Source organism: Nuphar pumila, chromosome 14 (assembly GCF_984573655.1).
Source record: "Nuphar pumila chromosome 14, dmNupPumi1.hap1.1, whole genome shotgun sequence".
In the NCBI taxonomy this organism is placed as follows: Eukaryota; Viridiplantae; Streptophyta; class Magnoliopsida; order Nymphaeales; family Nymphaeaceae; genus Nuphar; species Nuphar pumila.
The window spans coordinates 868,684-892,702 of record NC_143262.1 but is presented as its reverse complement, the minus strand read 5'-3'; the positions used below and the strand labels follow the sequence as shown (position 1 = coordinate 892,702).

Sequence of the window (24,019 nt, the reverse complement as noted above, 5' to 3'; positions counted from 1 at the left end):
CTGCATGCTGTCTACAATCTCACTAACAAGAGGGCCCCCACGAGAAACTCCTAATATACTTCCACCACCAAGGTGAATATTTTGAACAACTTTACGTGAGAGCTGAGAAAGAAACGAATAGAATAGTACATGGAAAATCAGTACAAAGACTTTAAGAACAAAACATTTGAATTAGCACAGTATGAATTGGTCCAGATGGCCCCAAGAAAACTTACAGGTATATTGGATATGTCTTTGTCAAGAAATCCCCGATATCCAAATGGGATTCCTACAATCTTCTTCACCCCATATATTTCAAGTGTGATAACTATCTGCAGTTTCACATACAATTAGAATAATATCATAAACTCTTGAGTTGACAAAGAACAATTCAGCATATGACAAATCACAGGAACTGTGAATAAATGTACTGAACCAGATAGCTGATGAAGATATTTAACTTTAATATGGTTTTTAGTCTGAAAGAGATCTCTATAACGATAATGATTTCAAGCTTAAAGGGAAGATTATTGGTCATTAATAGCTTCAAACCTTAGTAGTCCAGAAACAATTTTTCCAGAGGTAAAACAGGAAATAGGATTGTGGCCATCTCCAACACATGGCCAGGGCACAAATAGAGATGACCGGGAAATGTCTGTCCAATGTCATCCCAACTAAGTTGATTGCACATTATTCACAAGATCATCTGAAAATTGTATTTATTTGAGCATAACCTTTTCTGTTTTATATACAATTTCTTGAATTGTATTTGCATATATTTATTTACTTGTGGTACAGTATGTTTATAAGCGCCCACCCTCTTTCCAATTTACTCTGAATGCTTATTATTAACAACAGATACAGAGGTATTTCAAAATGTATTCTACACTAGATAATATGAGACAGACCTATGTGGTCACTGAAAGATTTATGCTCCTTTTCTGGATAAAAAATCAAAGCAAGGAGGTGAAACACGTAGCAGGATGAGAAGTACACTGAAATGTATTCAGTAATCTAACCAAAATCCACATAGAGAAGCACTAGTAGGCAGGGCCAGGTTTATCATTGGATAGTTTCTATTAGAGCATAAATACTACATCATGACCTTGTGACCCTGCCTGCTCCAATTCAAGATGGGTGCATGAAATTATGGGAATGTGAAATTCAACACGAACATCTGTCTTTGACATAAACTGTTTTTAACATGCTAGGTCGTTATAATGTGAATCCTCCCACTCTATTCTACCAATGGAACTCCAGCCGCAACACAAAAAATTGAGGAAGATAACTTAGCGCTTGAGACCAGTAAGGATAAGTTCTGACGTTCACAAGAATTGATTCTAGTCATGCCATCATGACCAATCTCAGTTGTGTTTCACGGATTATTTTATGTGCGTTTTGGCTACATTCAATAAGTCTATGCCTTTTCTGAACTAAAAATAAGAAAAAGAAAGCTATTTCTTAGAATTCACAAGTCATAAAACATTGTGGAGGTGAGAATCCAATAAACTTTGGACTTGTTTGATTAAGCCACTAAACTTCCAACATGGAGGACTAGAAATGCAGTTTAGCATGCAGAGAGACTTTGCATGATTAACCCTAGATATTGGCAACATTTGTTTAAAAGAAACATTGAGCATGGAAATAGTCCACATCCTCTGTTGGGAACAATGCAGGACAAATTCATAAAGAATGACAAGGCACTCCCATAACATTTTAAGGGACCGTGCTTTCTTTAAAATGATCAGATGACGACTGAATTTGCTCCAAAATTGAAGAGATAGCAACCATAAAATGATTAAAAGCTGAATTGAGCCATTCAACCTGAAAGGAGATTTTCACAGGTTACTAGTGTTAAAATGTAACATATAAATATATAAAATAATAATAATATTATATTTATTATTATATATATTTGTTTTTTTTATTTTTTACTTTTTTTTATTTATATTTTTTGTATCTAGTTCAATAGGAACTAGATACCCTTTTTCAGTCAAGTTCCAGTTGGAACTTGACTGAGATATAGCTGTTGGACTCTAGTCCAACAGCTATAATAAGAGCCGTTGGATTGGGAGAGCTCCAAATGAGCTCTCCCCATTTATTCTTCTTTGTATAAATAGGGGTGAACCCCTTCCATGTAAATCATCCAAAATGCTTCTTAAGCATTCTTGTTATTAATAAAGATATTTTTATTTCATTATTGTGCTTTCCTTTTATACCCTTTTATGGGTTTTACTTGAAGTGTCTTTTTAGACATTCTTGTGGTGGATTCAAGTGCTTGTGTGGAAGGCCACCATTTCATTACAACTAGGTCTGTTTGACCCAGCCATATGCTCATTAGAAATATTTCACTGGACCACAGGCTTACGTACAACTTCTCAAACTGAGGTGTGTGATATAGGTGATGAATGAGAACCATCTAACTTTTTTCGCTGAGTGATTCAAAGATGCATCCTTGAAAAGAATTGAGCATTTACCCGCTAAAAGGAAAAAAGGCTTGCAAATATGTACAACCATAAGGGTCATCTCATGATTCTCACAAAGAAAGCGGATTTCATATGTAACTTGTCCATTGCTAAAAAAAGAAGTGGTAAACATCTCTTACGCCAAATATCTGAATCTATTATTAATTTGTTGAAGGCTTAAGTTGTCTCCTATCATATATTCGAAATCCAAACTTTTAGGCCAATTTTCCCCTCATCAATTCTGTTTTACTAGTGTTTCACATATACTAGGGTCGATCTCTCATGCTTCTGATGGTTGTTGACTGAAGAAAATCGAGAAGATTTTCTATGATTTTCCGTTTCAGCTCAAGCAGAGAAGGGATGATATTCTTGCTAGGAAATTGTACAGGTCTATAAGAGAATTTTAGGCATTTGGACAGTAGAGTACACGGAAGAAAGGCTCTCCTGTATAAGAGGGATTAAGTTCAGTTGTTCATAGGCTAAAATGCATAACAAATGCAAAAGAAGATACCTTGCACAAGAGTATCTTTCTTAATTGTAGGCTGGAAAGCATTGTGAAGACTGTCTATCCCACCAATAGGTCTCCTGGTAAACTCTAGGCAACAAGCATGCATCATTGTCAGGAGGGACCTGCCAACTCTATCTAGACTGTATTGGTAAAGTCCTTTGGAACACCCTTTGACAGAATCTATATATGAAGGCAAGTTGAAATGATTTGATAGCAGTAGGCCGATATCCTGACCAATTCACTCATCTAGACCAAAAAATAGCATTTAACTTGTTTATTCGCCAATGTCTCAACACTTATAATCAGGTGAAAAAAATTTGCCATTTCCTGTAAGCTGTTGCCGTCCTAAGCAAACAAGAACAAGACACTTGTGGCTCTATTGATGGAAGGGTAGTCATCATTCGATATAGAATTGATTCTTGTGAAATGCATATGATAGACTTTAGGAATTATACCTGAGTTCATTATTGGAGGCAATATTACCAGTGGTACAACTTAAGGATCAAATTCCATATACTCTCAGAATTTCAGTATCAGAATACTTGACACTATAATGTGGATCAAAATAATGATTGGTGGATGATGAATAGAGAAAAATATTCTCGTTTAAATGTGATAACACTTGGCATCTCTTATATTGATCACTGACAATGGTTGTCTCTTTGATTCTCACAGACTACAAGTTTTCACTTTTCACCCATTTCATTAGATGATGATCTCAGGGAAATATTGCACTAGATAAAAAATGCACAAATAAATCATGATTGGAAATTATAAATAAGAGAATGCACAAAAAAGGAATAGGAAAACATGAAACTTGTACAACTAAATATAAGAAATTTTGTATAGAATGATAGAACTGATAATAAGGCCCCTCCATCAGTAAATTTTATGTGGGTTCCACATGCAACATAGAGTTTTAAAATTGGACAAAATAAGTAGCTATAAGAAATTCACTCCAGCAGCTTCAAATTACTTTGAAGAGGTGATTTGCAAAGATCAACTTCCTAGATACAATTTAGAATTTTCTTGTTAAATGAGATCAGGAAAACAGATAAGTTTACAAGGTCTACACCAACCTGCCTTATAACATCATTAAGACCAGGGCAAAGACCCCCACAAGTTACTATTGCTGCATTTACTTCATCAGGTTTGAAGTATATTTGCTCCCGTGGCCCAGCTCGGTGAACCCTGAAATAGGTTGCTTTATACTCACCACATCAGGCAGCAAAAATAATTATGCCAAATCACTAAAATATGCACAAACATCAACTTTTTGTGAAAACAGGTACAATATTTCAGCAGTTCAGTAAACAGAAAGCAACTCATTGGGATGTAGTTATAAGGAATAGGCTTTACAAAATTTTCCTGAGTTTAATGGGTTCCTGCATAACAACCAATGGAACACGCAGCTGACTGTAGAAAGAATGCAGGCAGTTCAGATTTGTGGCATGGGACCCCTATGTAGATCTCATGACAAATTTCAGTAAAAATAGAAGAGTGCTACAATGATCAAATGCTTCAGTTAATTCAACTGTCTTTTTCACTGTATTCCTCTCTCCCCCCCCCCTCCCCTCTCTCTCTCTCTCTCACACACACACAGAGGAAGATGGATGCAGATGTCACTCATCGCAGATGTCACTCATCACAATGCTACATTTAGAATGGTGCAGCAACTCAGAGCAATGCCGCTCATAGTATTACTATCAAAGGTCATAGCAACATTCCATGTATGTGCGCATGTGAATGACTGTGCACAACACATTCAATTAACCAAAAAGAAGCTAGACTTATCAATTCTTCTGTTGGAGTCTAATCTTTGTGATAGATTTTTGTTGTTCCCAAGATGAAGGCCAAGCTCACATCTACAAGTTAGTTTCAAAATGAAGTAGCTAAAGGAATGTTTAAAGATACACTTTGTCTGCTCAAGGATAGGCTAGCTTCTAGTTGTAGCTAGGGGTGGCAATTTCTGACCCGACCCGCCAACCCGTCTCTTAGGCGGGTTCGGGTTGGGCTTAAGCCAACCCGTTTAATAAACGGGTCGACCCGCGTAACCCGTTTATTAAACAGGTCGGGTTCGGGTTGGGGGTATGCCAACCCGCCAACCCGGCTGACCCGTTTAATAAACGGGTTAGGCGGGTGGGTCAACCCGCCAACCCGACCCGCCAACCCGTCTGCCAACCCGCCAACCCGTCTGCCAACCCGACCCGCCAATCCGACCCGTCAACCCGACCCGCCAACCTGACTAGCTGCCAACCCGATCCGTCAACCCGCGAACCTGAAAACCCGTTTACCCGACCCAACCCATTTATTAAATGGGTTGGCGGGTCGTGTCGGGTTACCCGTTTATTAAACGGGTCGGGTTCGTGTTTGCCACAGCCGACCCGTTTAATAAACGGGTCGGGTTCGGGTTGAGGTATGCTGACACGCCAACCCGACCCGCCAACCCGACCCGATTGCCACCCCTAGTTGTAGCCTTACTTCAGTAAATGAGAACAATGTGTGCATTGCTGAGTAGGAGAATGCAGTATTAGAGTTTTTCTTTGCTGATTATAGAATGTAAATTGAAGTCTAAAGATAATGACTCTAGTTTGTAGATCCATGAAAACTACCCCAATACTTTGAAGATAATACAATTACCAAGATTTTCTAGAACAAAAGATCCCAATATATCCTGATATTTCCAAATATCAGCAAGTCCAAACTCAACATGATATTATTCCCAACTTGTGATCCTAATATGAGAATACTATCTTGCTTCCCATAACTTACAATAGCAAAACCAAGCTTCTGTTTATATTTTATTTTTTCATTTTTCTTAATGTATGTCATGTTTTTCGCCAGATTTTTCTGGGAAAATAAAACTATTTTAGAAAATCTCCCAACGTACTCTTTTTTTCTTAGGAAGAAGATAAATTTATTGATCATAAAAGTAGAAATGTTTACAGCATAGGCCTCCCAACATACTGTTTAAATGATCAATCCTAGGAACAACATTTGTTACATAGGTATGCATATCTTTTGTTCTTTTGGGGGGGGAGGGGGGGCGGGAGGGAATTGAATAATATCTTTTGAGAACAAAATCCATGACGTGTCTTCTAACACCGTACTAACATTAAGTTATACTGATCTTCTATCTAGTAATGATGCTTTTATATACACAGTTCAGGGGATATAAGCATTCTAAATATTTTACATTTTCAGGTTTTAAAATTTATTATCAAATCTTCAGCCAAAGTAGAAAATCATCTTATTCTTTTTATCATTGTAATGAGGATTGACTCTGGCTTTTATTGTGTTTCCACACACACTAACACATGCATGCACGTGCAAGAACAGACAGAGAGAGAAAGAGAGTACATACGGTTGCAAACCTTTTAACATAAGCATACAAGTACAACTGTAAGAACTATCCTAGAACAAAAACAGTATTTCAGGGGAACTGATTAACAAACCATCATCCAGACAGAATTTTCCTCAAATAAGATTCCAAAGTTTTTAGTTTCCATTCAAACCAGACCGTACTCATCAAAAATTCTACAATAATCCATATTTCGTCCAACTCATATTTTTAAGTACAAAGATCCACTCCAGAGGCAGAAAATCCCAATATTTCATTTTTTGTAAATCAATCTTGATATCCTTGTGTGCATGTAATAAGGCTTGGGATATTTACCATTGCTCCACCCAAGTGCAATCTGGATCAACACACTTAGCGCCAGCAGAAGTAGGTGTAGAGTAGTGTATAACCTGGCATTAAAAACAAAGATTGGTTAAGGGTGTTAAAATATGTTCATGTATATATAACATGTATATATATACATATTTTTATGTTCATGTATATATATACATATTCTTATGTTCATGTATAAATGTGTGTGTGTATTCACATATATATAATATTTTTTCTATCTTGTAATAGGAAATACCCACTAAGGGTATTTTGGTATTTTCATCATGTTAATTATGTACATGTAATAGACTCTGCCCTTTAGGAGCAGAACTGACATTTTTTTGTCTTTTGGTCAATATAGCTGTTGGGAATCTCCAACAGCTATATTCTGTTTTGTCTTTTAGTCAATATAACTGTTGAGAATTTCTAGCAGCTATATTCAATTTTGTGTTTTAGTCAATATAGCTGTTGGAAATCTCCAAAAGCCATATTTTTAGTTGTTGGTGCATTTCCCAACAATTATATGGGTCATCTTGGCCCTCTTGTTTGAATATAAATGGGGACCACTTGTCCCATTAAATGTTATGCCTTTTCCTAATGCATTCTTTGTGCATTCCTCTCTCAATAGTATATATTTTTTAAGTGTGTTCTTGTTGGCCCTTAGTGGCTTATGTGAGTGAAGACATTTTGAGTGTGCTTTGTACATCTTGTGTGAGGTTTGAGTGCTCTTTTTACTTCATTACATGGTATCAGAGCTTTGGAGCTTTGATTCTTGAAGACGTGTTGTTTGTATGGATGTGAGTTTGTGGATCGTGTGATCGTGAGCTCCTGGTGTCCAATAAAACTTTTCTTCCCTTATCTTCTTCTTCTATCTCTCTCTTCATATTAGTTATTACTATGGAAGAGGAACGAGAGACCATAGTCTCCATTCCCATTAGACTCAATGATTTCAATTATGTTATGTGGCCATTGATCGTCAAACATCAAATTTGGAATAAGGGTCTATGGGGTTTGGTGGATGGCACCAGGAAGGAGCCAAAACTTGAGCTTACAAAGAATGACAATGGAAAAGAAGTGACGCCTCAAGGAGATCACATGATCAAAGTCGTTGCTAATTATGAGAAGACATGAAAGGAATGGAAAATAGATCATTTCGAGATTTTTTTTAATTAGCCAAGTCATATCAAAACTCCGCCTATGTATAACTGTTTAGTTATACACTGTCGGTCCCAAGCCCGGATAAAGGAGGAGGGTTGTGGTAGGCCAGTGAGAGCTAGTATAAAAACTTAGTCATACCCTATGAATATGAACCAATATGAGAATTTCATTGGGGTGTTCCCTATTGAGCGACGCGCTGTACTCTATAGGCCCAGAGGCAGTGATAAATGGACAAGGGTTGTTAGGTCATCGCCCAGAAGCGACGCGTCACACTGGCGCCCGGGTGTGGTGTCAAATAGGCAAGGGTTCCCTCACTTTGTTGGATGGGTGGGGGTAAAAAAGTTAGTCCAAGAGACCAAATGGGTAGGTGAGAAAGCAAAAGTGATAGAAGATTGGGGATATAAGATTTGGTATATAGGAATAAATAAGAATAGGAATGGAGTAGGGATTGTTATGAGTCGTGAGTTTATAGATAATGTAGTTGAGGTCCGTAGGAAGGGTGATAGGATTTTACTTATTAAATTAGTATTAGGTACGGATATTATTAATATTATTAGTGTTTATGCACCTCAAGTAGGTTTAGATGATTCCATTAAGCGTCAATTTTGGGAAGATTTAGATGGAGTAGTACAAGGGATATCTTATGGAGAAAAGCTTTTCATCGGCGGTGACCTTAATGGACATGTAGGCATTAGTAGAGATAGATTTGAGAGTATCCATGGAGGCTATGGTATAGGAGAAAGAAACAAAAGTGGAAAAAGGATTTTAGATTTTGGTTTGTCCTATGATATGATCTTAGCAAACACTTGGTTTAGGAAGAGGGAGTCTCACCTAGTAACATTTAAAAGTGGGGTTAATACGAGTCAGGTAGATTTTTACCTACTTAGAAAGAGAGATAGGAGTTGTTGCATCGATTGTAAGGTTATACCGGAAGAAAGTGTAGCTACACAACATAGAGTCTTAATTTTAGATCTTAGAATTAGACAATGCCGCAAAAGGGATAGACATAGGATAGATCCTAGAATTAAGTGGTGGGCACTGAAAGGAGCTAAACAAGGAATGTTCGTAGAGCAGGTAGTTAAGGAAGTTGATTAGTGTCTCGAGGAGGATTCAGAATCAATGTGGAATAAGATAGCGGGTGGCATTAGAAAGGTGGCTAAGGAGGTATTGGGTGAGTCTAAAGGCGGTGCAACACTAGGTAAGGATACATCATGGTGGAACGAGGATGTCAAATTAGCTATTAAGGTTAAAAGAGAGTGTTATAGAAATCTAAGTAAGAGTCATGATAATGAGAATTTGGAGAAGTATATGATAGCCAAGAAGAAAGCTAAAAAAGTACTTTGAAACGCAAGGGATAAGGTATATAAGGAGGTTTATGACAAGTTGGATACCGAAGAGGGCGAGAATGATATTTATAAGCTTGCAAAGATGAGAGATAGGAAATCGAGGGATCTGGGTATGGTTAGATGTATTATAGATGAAACGCAAAGGGTTTTAGTCAAAGATAAGGAGATTAAGGAGAGATGGAAAGATTATTTTGATAAGCTATTTAATGGAAGTCATGCTCAGGATCTTGGAGACTTCTCCATTCCTTTTCATGAGATGAATCGTGACTTCATGCACAAGATTCAAAAGAAAGAAATTACAGAGGCTTTAAAGAAAATTAAATCAAGTAGGACAGTTGGCCCAGATGGTACACCTATCAAGGCTTGAAAATGCTTTGGAGAGAAAGGTTTAGAATGGTTGACAAATCTTTTTAACAAGATTTGGCGGACAAATAAGATGCCTAATAAGTGGAGAAAGAGTACTTTGGTACCTCTATATAAGAATAAAGGTGATATACAAGATTGCATAAACTATCGTGGTATAAAACTCATGAGTCATACTATGAAACTTTGGGAGAGGGTGATTGAGTCTAGGTTGAGGAAGGTTGTCATGATATCGGAGAATCAATTTGGTTTTATGCCTGGAAGATCAACTATGGAAGCTATACATCTTCTTAGACAACTTATTGAGAGAAATAGAGAGAGGAACAAAGATTTGCATATGGTTTTTATTGATTTGGAGAAAGCATATGATAGAGTACCTAGGGACGTTCTCTGGTGGACAATGATGAAGAAAGGTGTTTCTCTCAAGTACATAAGTATAATTAAAGATATGTATGAAGGAGTAGTAACCAATGTCCGTACTTGTGGAGGGGTGACAACCAATTTTCCTATGACGGTTGGGTTACATCAAGAATCTGCTTTAAGCCATTTCCTATTTGCTATAGTGATGGATGAGCTTACGAGATCAATTCAAGAAAATGTGTCGTGGTGTATGTTGTTTGTTGATGATATTGTTTTGATTGATGAGTCTAGAGTTGTGGTTAATGCTAAGTTAGAATTATGGAGACAGACATTGGAAGCAAGAGGTTTTAAGTTGAATAAGAGTAAGACAAAATATATGGAATGTCGGTTTAGTAAGCAACGAAGTAGTGATGGGAGTGTAGTGAAGCTTGGTGAGCAAGAAATACAGGTGGATGATTGTTTTAAATATTTGGGATCTATCATTCAAAAGTATGGAGAAATTGATGGAGATGTAAATCATAAGATAAAGGTTGGGTGGATGAAATGGAAAAGTGCAACTGGAGTGTTGTGCGATCGTAGAATGCCATTGCGGTTGAAGGGAAAGTTTTATAGGACGACTATTAGGCCCGCTTTACTATATGGTACGGAATGTTGGGCTGCCAAGAGACATCATATTAAAAAAATGAGTGTAGCTGAGATGCGTATGCTTAGATGGATGTGTGGAAATATAATAAAAGATAAGATAAGGAATGAGGAGATACGTAAGAAGGTAGGCGTTGCACCCATTGAAAATAAGATGAGAGAGAATCGTTTACGGTGGTTTGGACATATTCGGCGAAGGCCTAATGATGCTCCAGTTAGAAGGATGGAGAAATGGGAAAATATATTAGTTAAAAGAGCTTAGGGTAGGCCTAGGAAGACATGGATGGAGATGATAGGAAAGGATATGAATGCTTTGAACCTCACCGAGGACATGACATTGGATAGAAATGATTGGAGGAGAAGGATTCATGTGGAAGACCCAGAATGATTTTCTATTTTGGTTCATATCGCCGACCCCAATTGTTTTGGGATGAAAGTGTTGTTGTTGTTGTTGTTGTTGTTGTTGTAGCCAAGTCATATCAAGTCTTTTTGCTTAAAGAGAAGGAAAGAAAATAGAAGAGAAGAAAATGTGGCTTTCGTAGGACCATCATTTGAGAAAAACTGTATAGATGAAAGCTCTAAAGGTATTGAATCCATGTCGCTTGCTCCACTTATGGAGGCACTACAACCACTATTCAAGAAGCAATCTTCCTCCCTCTTCGGTGCGGGCATATCTACTTGCGTGGACCCCAGTAAGACCTCTTGGATCCTTGATTCTAGTGCATCTTTCTATATGACTCCAAATAATTTCATATTATCCGAATGTCATGTTAACCCAAATGATTTTTATATTTCAATCGTCGATGGAACCTCTCTAAAAATCAAAAGTTTTGGAACATTGCAAAATTCTTACAAAAATACTCAAAAATTTTATGTTCCAAATATTAGAGTAGACCCAAAATTAAATTTTAATCTCCTATCTGTTTCTCAAATCGCCAACCATGGGTGTAGGTTTTCATTTTCATCTAATGATTGCTTGGTGAAGGATCTCTAGTTCGAAAAGTCGATTGGGCGAGGCCATAGAAGTGGGGATCTCTACTTCATGGACAATCTTGAGCAATTAAGCAAAGTTTTTTGTAATTTTGTTGAAAAGAAAGACAGAAAATTGGTATAAGAGATTAGGACATCCAAGTATGTCTAAATTGTACTTGTTTTCATTCATTGAAAATTGTAATGAAAAAGATTTTGTTTGTCAAGGTTGCATCCTTGAAAAAATAAAATGTTTGCCTTTTGGACCTAGTCACTTCATCTCTAAAGAACCATTTGAGTTAATACATTCGAATATATAGGAACCGGCACCGATTATGTCTAAAGGAAGAGTATCATACTATGTTATTTGTGTGGATGATTATAGTAGACATACATGAATATATTTTCTTAGACTCAAATATGAAGTGTTTGAATGTTTTCGAAAATTTCACAACTATGTTAGAAACCAATTTAAAGCAAACATTAAAATTTTTAAAACCGATTCTGGAGGAGAGTTTATATCAAATGATTTCAAAAATTACCTTGATCATCATGGAATTATTCATCAAAGATCTTGTCCATATACTCCCCAAAAAATGGCTTAGTCGAAAGAAAACATCGGCATATTATTGAAACTACTAGGACTCTTTTCATATCTAAAAATGTTTTAAAAATGTTTTGGGTCGAAGTCATTCTTGGATAAGTTTACTTGATTAATAGGATGCCTTCAACCATTCTTGAAAAAGTGTCTCCTAATGAAAATTTGTTTAAAACTCATCCCGATTGTAATGAAGTGGATTGAATCCGATACACATGTAAGAACATGTAAGAAGACATTTTCAATCAAGTAGAATGCTTGATTGAATCACCGAACCACCCACACAAGGGTCTAGCAAAATTAATATTGCATATAATCTCTCAAAAGAGTGATACAAAAATACAAGGCCTTCAAGGCCAATTTATAGAACAAGAGGGGGCTGTTGGGGCAGCCCAATGTGACTGTTGGGCTGCTCCTAACAGTTAGAATTCTGACAGAATTCTGACTGTTGGGAGCAGCTCCAACAGTCATATTGGAGATGCTCCTAATGACCCAAAAAGTAACTTTAAAAAATACAAAAAAGAATGAAAGAAAATAAAAAGGGGATAAAAAAGGGTTGTCATCCCATAATGAGCTGACGCCTATTACAGTGAAAGTACTGAAATACCCTTGATGGGTATTTCAGTTTACAACATATGTATATGTATACATATACATATATATATATATATGCATGTCAAAACAACATAATTTAACACCCCCCCACCCCCCCACCCTCAAACTCATGGTACAACCACCAAGAGTGTGCCAAGTAGGAAGTGGAATCTGGGAGATGGTAGCGCTTTGGTGAAGAAGTCTGCAAGTTGGAATTCTGATGGAACATAAGGTAGTGTGATAGTCTTTCGCAGGAACTCTTCACGAACATAGTGGCAATTCATCTCAATGTGTTTCGTTCTTTCATGAAATGTATGATTACTTGCAATGTAAACAGCGCTCTTGTTGTCACAACATAATTTTGAAGGTTCTGCAGTATGAACCCTCAAATCTTTGAGAAGTTGTCTCAGCCAAACTAACTCCGACGTAGTGGTTGTCATGGCCCTATACTCAGCTTCAGTCGAGGAGAGCGACACCTTCTGTTGTTTTTTGCATCGCCATGAGATTAGAGAATCACCTACAAAAACACATAGACCAGTGGTTGAGCATCTATCATTGACATCCCCTCCCCAATCAGAGTCAGAATATGCAATGACTTCTAGTGAGGAAGTGGATGATAAAAACAAGCCAAGGTTAATAGATTTTTTAATATATCTAACAATTCTCGTTACAACACTCATATATACTATAGTGGGAGCATGCTGAAATTGACTAGCAGAATGAATAGCATGAGATATATCAGGACGAGTAATTGAAAGATAAGACAAAGCTCCAATCATTTGTCTGTAAGGCGTTGGATCTTGCAAGAGCTCTCCATCATCTATCTTCATTTTGGCATTTATGACTTCCAGAGTATCTAATAATTTTTCATCCGAGAGTCCTGATCTTTCAATGATCTTCGTTGCATATTTGGTCTGTGACAAAAAGTAACCACGATTTGAGTAAGCAACTTCTATTCTAAGAAAATATCGTAAAAACCCAAGATCTGTCATATCAAAGTTGTCTTTAAGCACATCCTTGATATGGTTAACTCTCTGCTTATCATCTCCAATGATTATCATATCGTCTACGTACAATAGTAGAATCACATTTCCTACATTAGAAGACTTAACAAACAATGCAGTATCAGTAAAACAAGATTTAAAATAAAGTTGTGTCATCACATCATTGAACCTATCATACCAATCCTTTGGAGCTTGCTTTAGACCATACAAGGCTTTACGTAATCAGAGAGTTTTTACATGTGTTAAAGACAAACCAGGAGGAGGATCCATGTATACTTATTTATCTAGGTTGCCGTTTAAAAAAGCATTCTTAACGTCCATTTGAAATATGGGTCATTCCCTAATTGATGCTATAGTAATGAGAGTTCTAACAGTAGTTATGCGAGCAACTGGGGCAAATGGCTCATCATAGTCAATCACATATTTTTGACTGTATCCCTTGGCTACTAACCTAGCCTTATATCTTTCTAATGTTCTGTCGTACTTGGTTTTTACCTTGTAAACCCATCGGCATCCTATAGTTTTTTTTCCTTTGGGTAATGTTTGGATCTCCCAAGTTTTTGTCTTTTCTAATGCTTCCAACTCTTCATTCATGGCCTTAATTCATTCATGCCGGTGTTTAGCCTCATGATATGATTGAGGTTCAGAATACGAGTGAATGACCATTAGGCAGGATCTAAACTTAGGTTCAAAGGAATCATATGATACAAATCTACTAGGAGCTTTCGAAATTCTTATGGATTTTCTAAGGTTGAAAGAATCTTCTTCTTGGCATTGGGAGTATCTTTCTAAAGCACTTTGTGGGTGATCTTCAGTACGACGAGCATAGGTGTGTAAATTATCGTGAGGTGGGTCCACATTGTCAAGACTCCTACTCATATTCTCATTTGCCTCATAAATGTTTTGACTCTCATGAATACATTCACTCTTGTCATTGACTAGGTCAAATAGGAACGAATAATCACAACTCTATTGGATATTATCTTTGGTAAACCCGCTTTTATTTTCAAGAAACGTAACATTTCTAGAAACATATAACTTGTTTCTTTTAATGTCATAACACCTATATCCTTTTTGGTTTTCGGCATAGCCCAAAAACACACAAGGAATGACTTTTGGGAAAAGTTTATCATTTTTGTTGGTAAGAACAAAGCATTTACTCTCGAAAACCCTCAATCTTTTATAATCGAGAGATATTTTACAAAGTTTTTTAATAGGAGAAATGTTTTCAATATTTTTTGAAGGCATTCTATTTATCAAGTAGACTGCCGTAAGGGCAGCTTCAACTCAAAAAAAAATTGGAACATTTCTAGATACTAGAAGAGTTCTAGTGGTTTCAATAATGTATCTATGCTTTCTTTTGGCAAGACCATTTTGTTGAGGGGTATAGGGACATGATTTTTTATGAACAATCTCATTTGTGTCAAGATAATTTTTAAATTCTCTTGACACAAATTATCTCCCAGAATCAGTTCTAAAAAGTTGGATATTGGTTTTAAATTGATTTTGTATATAACTATGATTTTTTTTAAAACAATCAAATACTTCTGATTTGTGTTTTAAAAAAAATGGATATGAATGGTGCAGGTCCCCATACATCCGAATGCACAAGTTCAAATGGATTCCTAGTTATAAGATGTCTTGTTCCAAAAGGTAAAGACTTCATTTTTCCAAGAATGCAATCTTCACATACAAAATTTTTCCTTTTACAATTTGAAAGAAATGAAAATAATTGTAATTTGGTCACACTAGGATGTCTTAGTCTTTTGTGCCAAATTCCTACATCTTTCTTTTCCACAAAATTACAAAAAGATTGTTTTGGCAATTCAAGATTGTCCATAACATAGAGATCTCATCTTCTATGGCCTTGCCAATCGGCTTCTCGGACTGGAGATCCTGTATTAGGCAATCATTAGATGAGAAAACAATTTTGCAACCATAGTCCGCAATTTGAGAAACCGATACGATGTTTAAATTTAATTTTGGTACTACTCTAATAATTGGTATGTGAAATATAGGTGTTTTTCGATAAATGCCAAAACTTTTGATTTTTAAAGAGGTGCCATCGGCAGTAGAAACACAAGAATCATTTGAGTTAAACTTGCATTCGGACAATATAGACTCATTAGGGGTCATATGAAATGAAGCACTGAAATCTAAGATCCAAGAGGTCTTACCATGGTTGTCACTTGTCGATACGGCAACTCCCGAATAAGAGAGAGATTGAGCTTTAAACATAGGTTGCAATGCTTCCATCAATTGAGCCAAGGATAGTGAACCGATGCATTTGGAGTCGTCTACTTCACTCTTTTCCACCGAAGCCACTATTTTGTCTTCTTTATAATCCTCCTTCTTTCTTTTGAGACAAAAAGGTTTGATGTATTCTGGCTCATAGCAATGATAGCAAATAATTTTTCCACCTTTCTTTGACTCATGATCACCCCTCTTTTCATAGTTGTTGGGGTTCCTTCCATTCTCATTTCTTACAAAATGAGGTGGTTTATAACTCTTCGTATGGTTTTCGGGCTTTGACATAGCAAGCACGGATTCTTCATCCTTAAAAGTAGATGGCCTTTTCAACCTATTCTCTTCCATAGTTAATTTTTCAAGTGTCTTAACTATGAAAGGGACCCCTCTTCTATGAAGAAGAGAGGACTTAGTTCCTTCAAATTCGGGCCTAAGACCATTTATGAATTGATAAAAATGCTACGCTTTGATTTGATTTTCACGGAGCTCAACATCTTGTGGGCAATGCCACTTTGACTCAAGAAGAGCCAATTCATCCCAAAGGAGAGAGAGCATTGTAGTACTCTCTTATGCTCATCTCTCCTTGAATCATGGTTCTTACTTTATTTTGGACATTACATATATGCGCAATATCCTTAAGACTATACATGTCTTTAAGGTATTTTCAAGCATCACTAGCGAAGTCAAACTTCGGCAAACTAGAACATTTGTGAATGTCCACACTATTAATGAGCCATCCAATAATTTTGGAGTAACCCATCCTCCATTCTTTCCATTTTTTCTCATATTCGGAAACGACTTTAGCCATTTCCTCTCCTTGAAGCGCAATTTCTTTTCCATTCTTCAACTTTGTAAGGATGAGTTTAGGCTCTTTGTCGGTGCCGTCAACTAACCCCCAAAGCCCTTTTTCCCATATCTTATGTTTAACTATGGATGCCCACATCACATAGTTGGTGTCATTTAGGCGTATGGGAATGGAGACAATCACTTCCCTTTCATTCTCCATATACAACAAGCGGGAATAAAAAAACAAGAGAAGATGGAGAAGAGTGGAAGAGAGAAGAAGAAAGTGATACAAGGCCTTTTTGGAGATGGTCTGCCTCCTGATGCAACTCTCAAAATTTTCCCAAGTCCAAGATCCTCCTTTTGATCACGACCTTCTTTCTAACAAGCGTCTTTTGGAACACCAAAGCTCTGATACCATGTAATGAAGTGGATTGAATCCGATACACATGTAAGAACACATTTTCAATCAAGTGGAATGCTTGATTGAATCACTGAACCACCCACACAAGGGTCTAGCAAAATTAATATTGCATATAATCTCTCAAGCGAGTGATACAAAAATACAAGGCCAATTTATAGAACAAGAGGGGGCTGTTGGGGCAGCCCAATGTGACTGTTGGGCTGCTCCAAAGAGTCAGAATTCCAACGGTCAATGACTGTTGGGAGCAGCTCCAACAGTCATATTGGAGCTGCTCCCAATGACCCAAAAAGTAACTTTAAAAAATACAAAAAAGAATGAAAGAAAATAAAAAGAGGATAAAAAAGGGTTGTCAGCCCCTATTGGGCTGATGCCTATTACAGTGAAAGTACCGAAATACCCTTAATGGGTATTTCGGTTTACAACATATGTATATGTATACATATATACATATACATATATATGCATATCAAAACAACATAATTTAACACCGATTAAAAAAGATTGAGAAGTTTTTGTTGTAAATGTTTTGTCCTTACTAACAAAAATGATAAACTTTCCACAAAAGTCATTCCTTGTGTATTTTTAGGATATGCCAAAAATAAAAAATGATATAGATGTTATGAGATTGAGAAGGACAAACTTAATGTTTCAAAAACATTTAACTTTCTTGAAAAATAAAATGGTTTTAGAAAAATTGAATCTAAGAAACATCATGATTATTCTCTTTTTTATCTAATTAGTAAGCATGCCAATGTCAATGATAAACTTAATAGTGATATGCATGAGAGTAATGACATTGATACTCATGATGTGCATGAGAGTGACAATGATGACACTCCTGATGCACATGAGAATGACAATGATAGTCAAAATGATGTAGTTGAACCACACAATGAGATTTAAGTTTATACTAGCCGTATTGAAAACCATCCCCCCATGTGGCTTGGAAAAATACTCTCAAGATCAAGTCATGGATCAATCTAGTGTTAAAAGATCTATGAGGATCTCTAAAGCACCTAGTAGATTTGTATTCTATGAATCATTTGAACCTAAGTATAGAGTGTATCTTATGGCTATTCATTCATATATAGAACCATCCTCCTATAATGAGGCTAAGAATCACCAAGAATGGATTCAGGCCATAAATAATGAATTAGAAGCCTTAGAAAAAGAAAAACGATGGAAAATTAAATCTTTATCTATAAGCAAGAAAACAATAAGATATAAATGGGTCTATAAAATTAAGACTAAAAGTGATGGTACTTTAGAAATATACAAATCTAGGTTAATAGCCAAGGGTTATAGTCAAGAATATGAAATAGATCATGAGGAAACATTTGTCTCAGTAGCTAGAATCACTACGATGAAGACTCTTATTGCTAATAGCCTTTATTAGGAAATGGCATATTTTTTAAATGGATATTAAAAATATTCTTCTTAATGGTAATCTTAATGAGAAAGTTTATATGGAACCTCTTCCTGGACTAGGATTGGCACATAGAAAGGTCCTTCATCTACGCAAAGCCTTGTATGGTCTGAAACAAGCCCTGAAGGCTTGCTATGACCGTTTGTAGCAGTGTTATGGTTCAACTAGGTTTTAAGTCATGTTATATTGACAATGCGTTGTTTGTTAAGTCTTCTGTTGTAAGTATAGTCATTCTACTTCTCTGTGTAGATGACATGATTATCACAGGAGGTGATAAATATGGAGTTAGTCATATCAAAGATGTGCTCAAGGTAAATTTTTATATAATAGATCTTGGTTTCCTTCATTATTTTCTTGGAATTAAAGTTGCATATTCATCTCGTAGGTACTTTTTATCACACACTAAATATGCAATCGAGACAATAGAAAGATTTTGGCTTACTGAGGAAAAGAGAGTTGATACGCTAGAGGTCATCAATGTAAAAATGAAGAAAGACGATGGAGAACCTCTAAAAGATTCAATTCCATACAAACAAATGATTGGAGCTCTAACTTATCTTTCTATTACTTGTCCTGCTATTTCACATGTTATTCATTTTGTTAGTCAATTCCAGCATTTTTCCACTATAATACATATAAGTGTTGCAATGAGGATAGTTAGTTATATTAGAAACACTATTAATCAGGGTTTATTTTTGTTATCTTCTTCCTCATTAGAAGTTATTGCTAATGACTCTGATTGAGGAGGAGATGTAAACGATCGATGCGCAACCACTGAATTTTGTGTTTTTGTAGGTGACTCCTTAAAAACATAGAAGTGCAAGAAACAACAAAAGGTGTTTCTATCATCTACTGAAGTCGAGTATTGCATCATGGCCACTATGACTTCAGAGCTAGTGTGGTTGAGACAATTGCTAGAAGACTTAGGTGTCCACTTAACATACAACAACAACAACTATGCCTTCATCCCAAAACAATTAGGGTCGGCGATATGAACCAAAAAAGAAAATCATTCTGGGTCTTCCACATGAATCATTCTCCTCCAATCATTTATATCCAATGCCATGTCCTCGGTGAGGTTCAAAGCATTCATATCCTTTCCGATCATCTCCATCCAAGTCTTCTTAGGCCTACCTCGACCTCTTTTGACTAATATATTTTTCCATTTGTCCATCCTTCTAACTGGAGCATCACTAGGCCTTCGCCGAATATGTCCAAACCACCGTAAACGATTTTCTCTCATCTTATTTTCAATGGATGCAACGCCTACCTTCTTACGTATCTCCTCGTTTCGAATCTTATCTTTTATTGTATTTCCACACATCCATCGAAGCATACGCATCTCAGCTACACTTATTTTTTGAATATGATGTCTCTTGGCAGCCCAACATTCCGTACCATATACTGCAGGCATTCTGTCCACTTAACATAACCTTCAAAATTATGTTGTGGTAACAAAAGCGTTGTTTATATTGCATGCAATCATATATTCCATGAGTGAACCAAACACATCGAAATGGATTGTCACTATGTTAGAGAAGAATTCTTGAAGAATACCATTACATTGTCATATGTATCATTTGAGTATCAACTGGCGGACTTCTTCACCAAAGCGCTTGTCTAAAAGATTCTACTTTCTCATTGGAAAACTCTTGGTTGTCACATCGTGAGTTTGAAGGAGGTGTTAAAATATGTTCATGTATATGTAACACATGTAGTAACATGTATATATATAGTATATAGTAGAGTATAGATGCTTAATGATAGGTACTTAATGATACGTGCTTAATGGGTTTTTTTTGCTCTTCTGATATTTTTTTTGCAGTTCCGACCAAATAAATGTGTTGGGCATGGTCGATTTACGAGGAATCCATACCTAGATCATGCATTTTCAATAAAAAAATGATATTTATAAAGATTTTGAACCGTTGATTTTTTTAACCTTATAAAAACCAACCCATGTGTCGGAATCAAACACTTCAAGAGTTGATCCCTATAAAATCAAGTACATAGATCACATCTATATAGTCAGAATTTAAAAATGAAACGAAAAAAACTTAGAAAACCTATTAAGTATGTATCATTAAACACCTATCGTTAAGCACCTAGGCTCTACTCAGAATATATAGTATATAAATAGTAATATATATACATATTTTTATGTTCATGTATATATATATATATATATATATGTGTGTGTGTGTGTGTGTGTATTCACATATATATAATATTTTTTCTATCTTGTAATAGGAAATAATCACTAGGGGTATTTTGGTAATTTCACCATATAATAGGGTATGTCGGTAATTATGTACATATAATAGGCTTTGCCCTTTAGAGAAAAAATGACAATTTTGTACATAATAGGCTCTGCCCTTTAGGGGCAGAACTGGCCTTTTTTTGTCTTTTAGTCAATATAGCTGTTGGGAATCTCCAACAGCTAGAATTAGTTTTGTCTTTTGGTCAATATAGTTGTTGAGAGAATCTCCGACAACTATATTTTCAGTTGATGGGGCCTTTCCCAACAGTTATATGGGTCCTCTTGGCCCTCTTGTTTGTATATAAATAGGGACCTCTTGTCCCATTTTGAACAGCATCTGCATTTTTTTGTGCAAAAACGTGCAAAACACGCAAAAAAAAACACTTTTAGTGGCGCTTCAAAATGCCACTAAAACACAAACCATTAATACTGTGCATGCCCACGTTGGGCCATTTAGCGGCATTTCGAAGTGCCGCTAAAGGTCCCAGTGGAACTATGACCTTTAGCGGTGTTTCAAAAGTATCGCTAAAGCATCATTTTTGCGTCTTAAAGGGCTTTTGCACATTTTTGCATGCTGACCATCACACGTGCACAATGGAGGATCAGCAAGTTATGTTTTTTCCTAATGCATTCTTTGTGCATTCCTCTCTCAATAATATATATTTTTTAAGTGTGTTTTTGCTGGCCCTTAATGGCTTATGTGAGTGAACACATTTTGAGTGTGTTTTGTACCTCTTGTGTGAGGTTTGATTTGAGTGCTCTTTTTACTTCATTACAAAGGGGTCATGATTATATAAACATGAAAATGCAAGATCAACTTGTTTCTATACTACATATTTCTTACAGTTATTTTTCAGCATAAGTTGCTGCATAGTTGGAAAAAAGAGTAAAAAAAAAGGCAATCAAAACTTTAACAGAATATGAGGGATATGAAATGTCGAAACTACTGGGTCCCCTTTGTTTGAAACTGTGCAGAGTGAATGATATTAGTAACCTTGCTTGCAGGAAAAACTCTGGTTATCATTTATGGTGCAGGGGATGACAGACTTCACAATTAATGATCTGGGAAGAGAGAGCCTATCTTCACCAATCGTTTTATTGATTGATCTTGAAGGTATCCTCTGTGCAAATGATAAGGTATCAGGGCTTCCAAAAATAGTGGCATTATTCATAATATATCAGTAACAGTTGAGCTGAACTTGAGGAACCAAAGATGCCAAATTCCAGGACAAATTATACAATGATGTATCTAGGATTGAAAAGGGGTGTATTACGTTCAGAAACTTAAGAATCATGGACCTACATGTTCCTCTTTCTCTCAAAGATATTCCGTTTGCACGTTGACTGTGAGAGAATATTTATGGATAACCCCTATGGCCCAACCGGAGCTACTCAACACTAAAGTTAAGCAGATCAATGATAAACCAAATTTCTACATACATGAACTTTAAGGTTACGATTAAGAGAAAAAGAAAAGGATTCCGCTAGCCTTAGCCATGAAGGAGCCGAAACTAATTGACGGATAAATGGGAAGACTAAGAACAAACGAAGGCCCTCAGCGAAAGTGATATGGAAATTGACAAGAAAATCAATGCAGAGTTTGGTATTAAGTACCTTGAGAAGCACCCTGTCATTATCATTCACGTATCCGTTCCATCGTTCATCTGACGGATACCCATTCAAGAAATCATCCGTTACAGGACGCCTGTAATAGTAAGAGCCAGAAAACAATTAATTCCAAAACAAGACCATTATAACGATGCTCGACAGTATCCCACCACTTGCAGGTTGTGTGTATAATATATAAAAAGGAAAAGAGGGAGGTAGGAAGAGACCTGCTCTTGAGGCAAAAGGTGGAGGGAATGGGCTGAAGGTCGAAGATATCTCTGACATGATGAATGTTGAACCTGCGCTCGAATTCCTGCCGGTACTTTGTTTTCCATTCCGGATCGATGAAGTCGAGCTGTTCTTGACTTGAAGCTCGAGCGAAGAAACGGGTCCTGCTTGCGGAAATTGAGATCCTTCTCGGCTGGAGGGAAGCAGCAGCAGCAGGGGCGGTGGTCGACTTGTGAGAGGATTGGAGGCAACGGCGAGATTTGGAGGCGTTTCCAATGGAGAAGAAACAAGGAGAGACGGCCTCCATTGCCCCACCACGAGCTCCAGCAGTTAAACAAGGAAGCTGCTAAAGTCTAACAGGAAACCTCGCCCTCTGTCTCCGGTTTTAAGGTTAGGAAAGCCAAGCAGGAGGAGTCCATTTCTTCTTTTTCTTCTTCTCCTTTCGGGTGCAGGCGGTCTTCTTTTGAGTCCAGGAAAGGGACGTACCCGCACAACACAATGTACCTCACTTTTTCAACAAAAGTGTTCCACTTGGCCGCCGAATTGCATCAAGACACCTGGCTCTCTACCAAGCATTCCAAAATAATTGCATCTGCCTTTAATTTTGCCTCATTCCCCTGCCTTCCCAAAAAGCAGGAGCCTGGAAGCAGTTGACGGTTACTCCATCGACCAATCGGAAAATTTTCTCATAAAAGTTTTCTTTTTTCTAATTTTTGCAAGAATTTTTTTTTGGAAGAAAAGTTTTTACGACAACTCAAACTTTGAAAGTTTTCTTTTTGCTTCATAGCAACCCCGCGCCTTAAAAGCATTTAATTCCATTGACTGTCACTTTGCTGCCTTGCACCCTTTTTCATCTTTCTTCTTCCGTGAGACCTCTCTCTCTCTCTCTCTCTCTCTCTCTCTCTCTCTCTCTCTCTCTCTCTCTCCTTTTCTTCTTTCTTCCCCTTCGTTCCTCTCTCTCTCTATATATGTGTCTCTCCTCCTCCTTTTTATTCTTCTTGATTAGAGTTTTTTTTCTTTGATTTTTGTTGATTAAGTTAGATCTTAATTAGGGTTTTTTATTTGATTTTTATTGATTAAAGGACTTTTTTATTTTTATTGATTAAATCTTTTTTTCTTTGTTTTTTGTCGATTAGGTTAGATCTTTTAAATAATTAGTGTTTTTTTCTTTGATTTTCATTGATTAGAAAGTTTTCCTTGATTTTTATTGATTAGGGTTTTTTCTTTGATTTTTGTTGATTAGGTTAGATTTTTTATTTTCTTTGTTTGAGGTTTTGAATCAATTTTTTTTAATTAGGGCTTCTTATACTTAATTTGATTAGGGATTTTGTTGTATTTGATCAGGATTTTTTTTTATCTTCTTTCATTGGGATTTGAATTAGGG

At 36.5% G+C, this 24,019-nt stretch overlaps 1 protein-coding gene across 2 annotated transcripts in view; it reads right to left on the bottom strand.

The window, feature by feature from the left end:
* Positions 1 to 23,164, bottom strand: part of LOC149816007 (ATP-dependent 6-phosphofructokinase 5, chloroplastic-like) — a 28,256-nt gene extending 5,092 nt beyond the window's left edge. The window contains exons 1-6 of one of the 2 annotated variants that reach the window (XM_089986751.1): positions 22,635 to 23,164; positions 22,414 to 22,504; positions 6,629 to 6,702; positions 4,032 to 4,143; positions 216 to 311; positions 1 to 102 (exon numbers count right to left, since the gene is read on the bottom strand). In XM_089986751.1, coding sequence (XP_089842877.1) covers positions 1 to 102; positions 216 to 311; positions 4,032 to 4,143; positions 6,629 to 6,702; positions 22,414 to 22,504; positions 22,635 to 22,942 — 783 coding nt within the window. In that variant the 5' untranslated portion in view covers positions 22,943 to 23,164. The remainder of the gene's footprint in view (positions 103 to 215; positions 312 to 4,031; positions 4,144 to 6,628; positions 6,703 to 22,413; positions 22,505 to 22,634) is intronic. The other variant, XM_089986752.1, reaches the window with a different exon arrangement.
* Between the last annotated feature and the right edge of the window lie 855 nt (positions 23,165 to 24,019).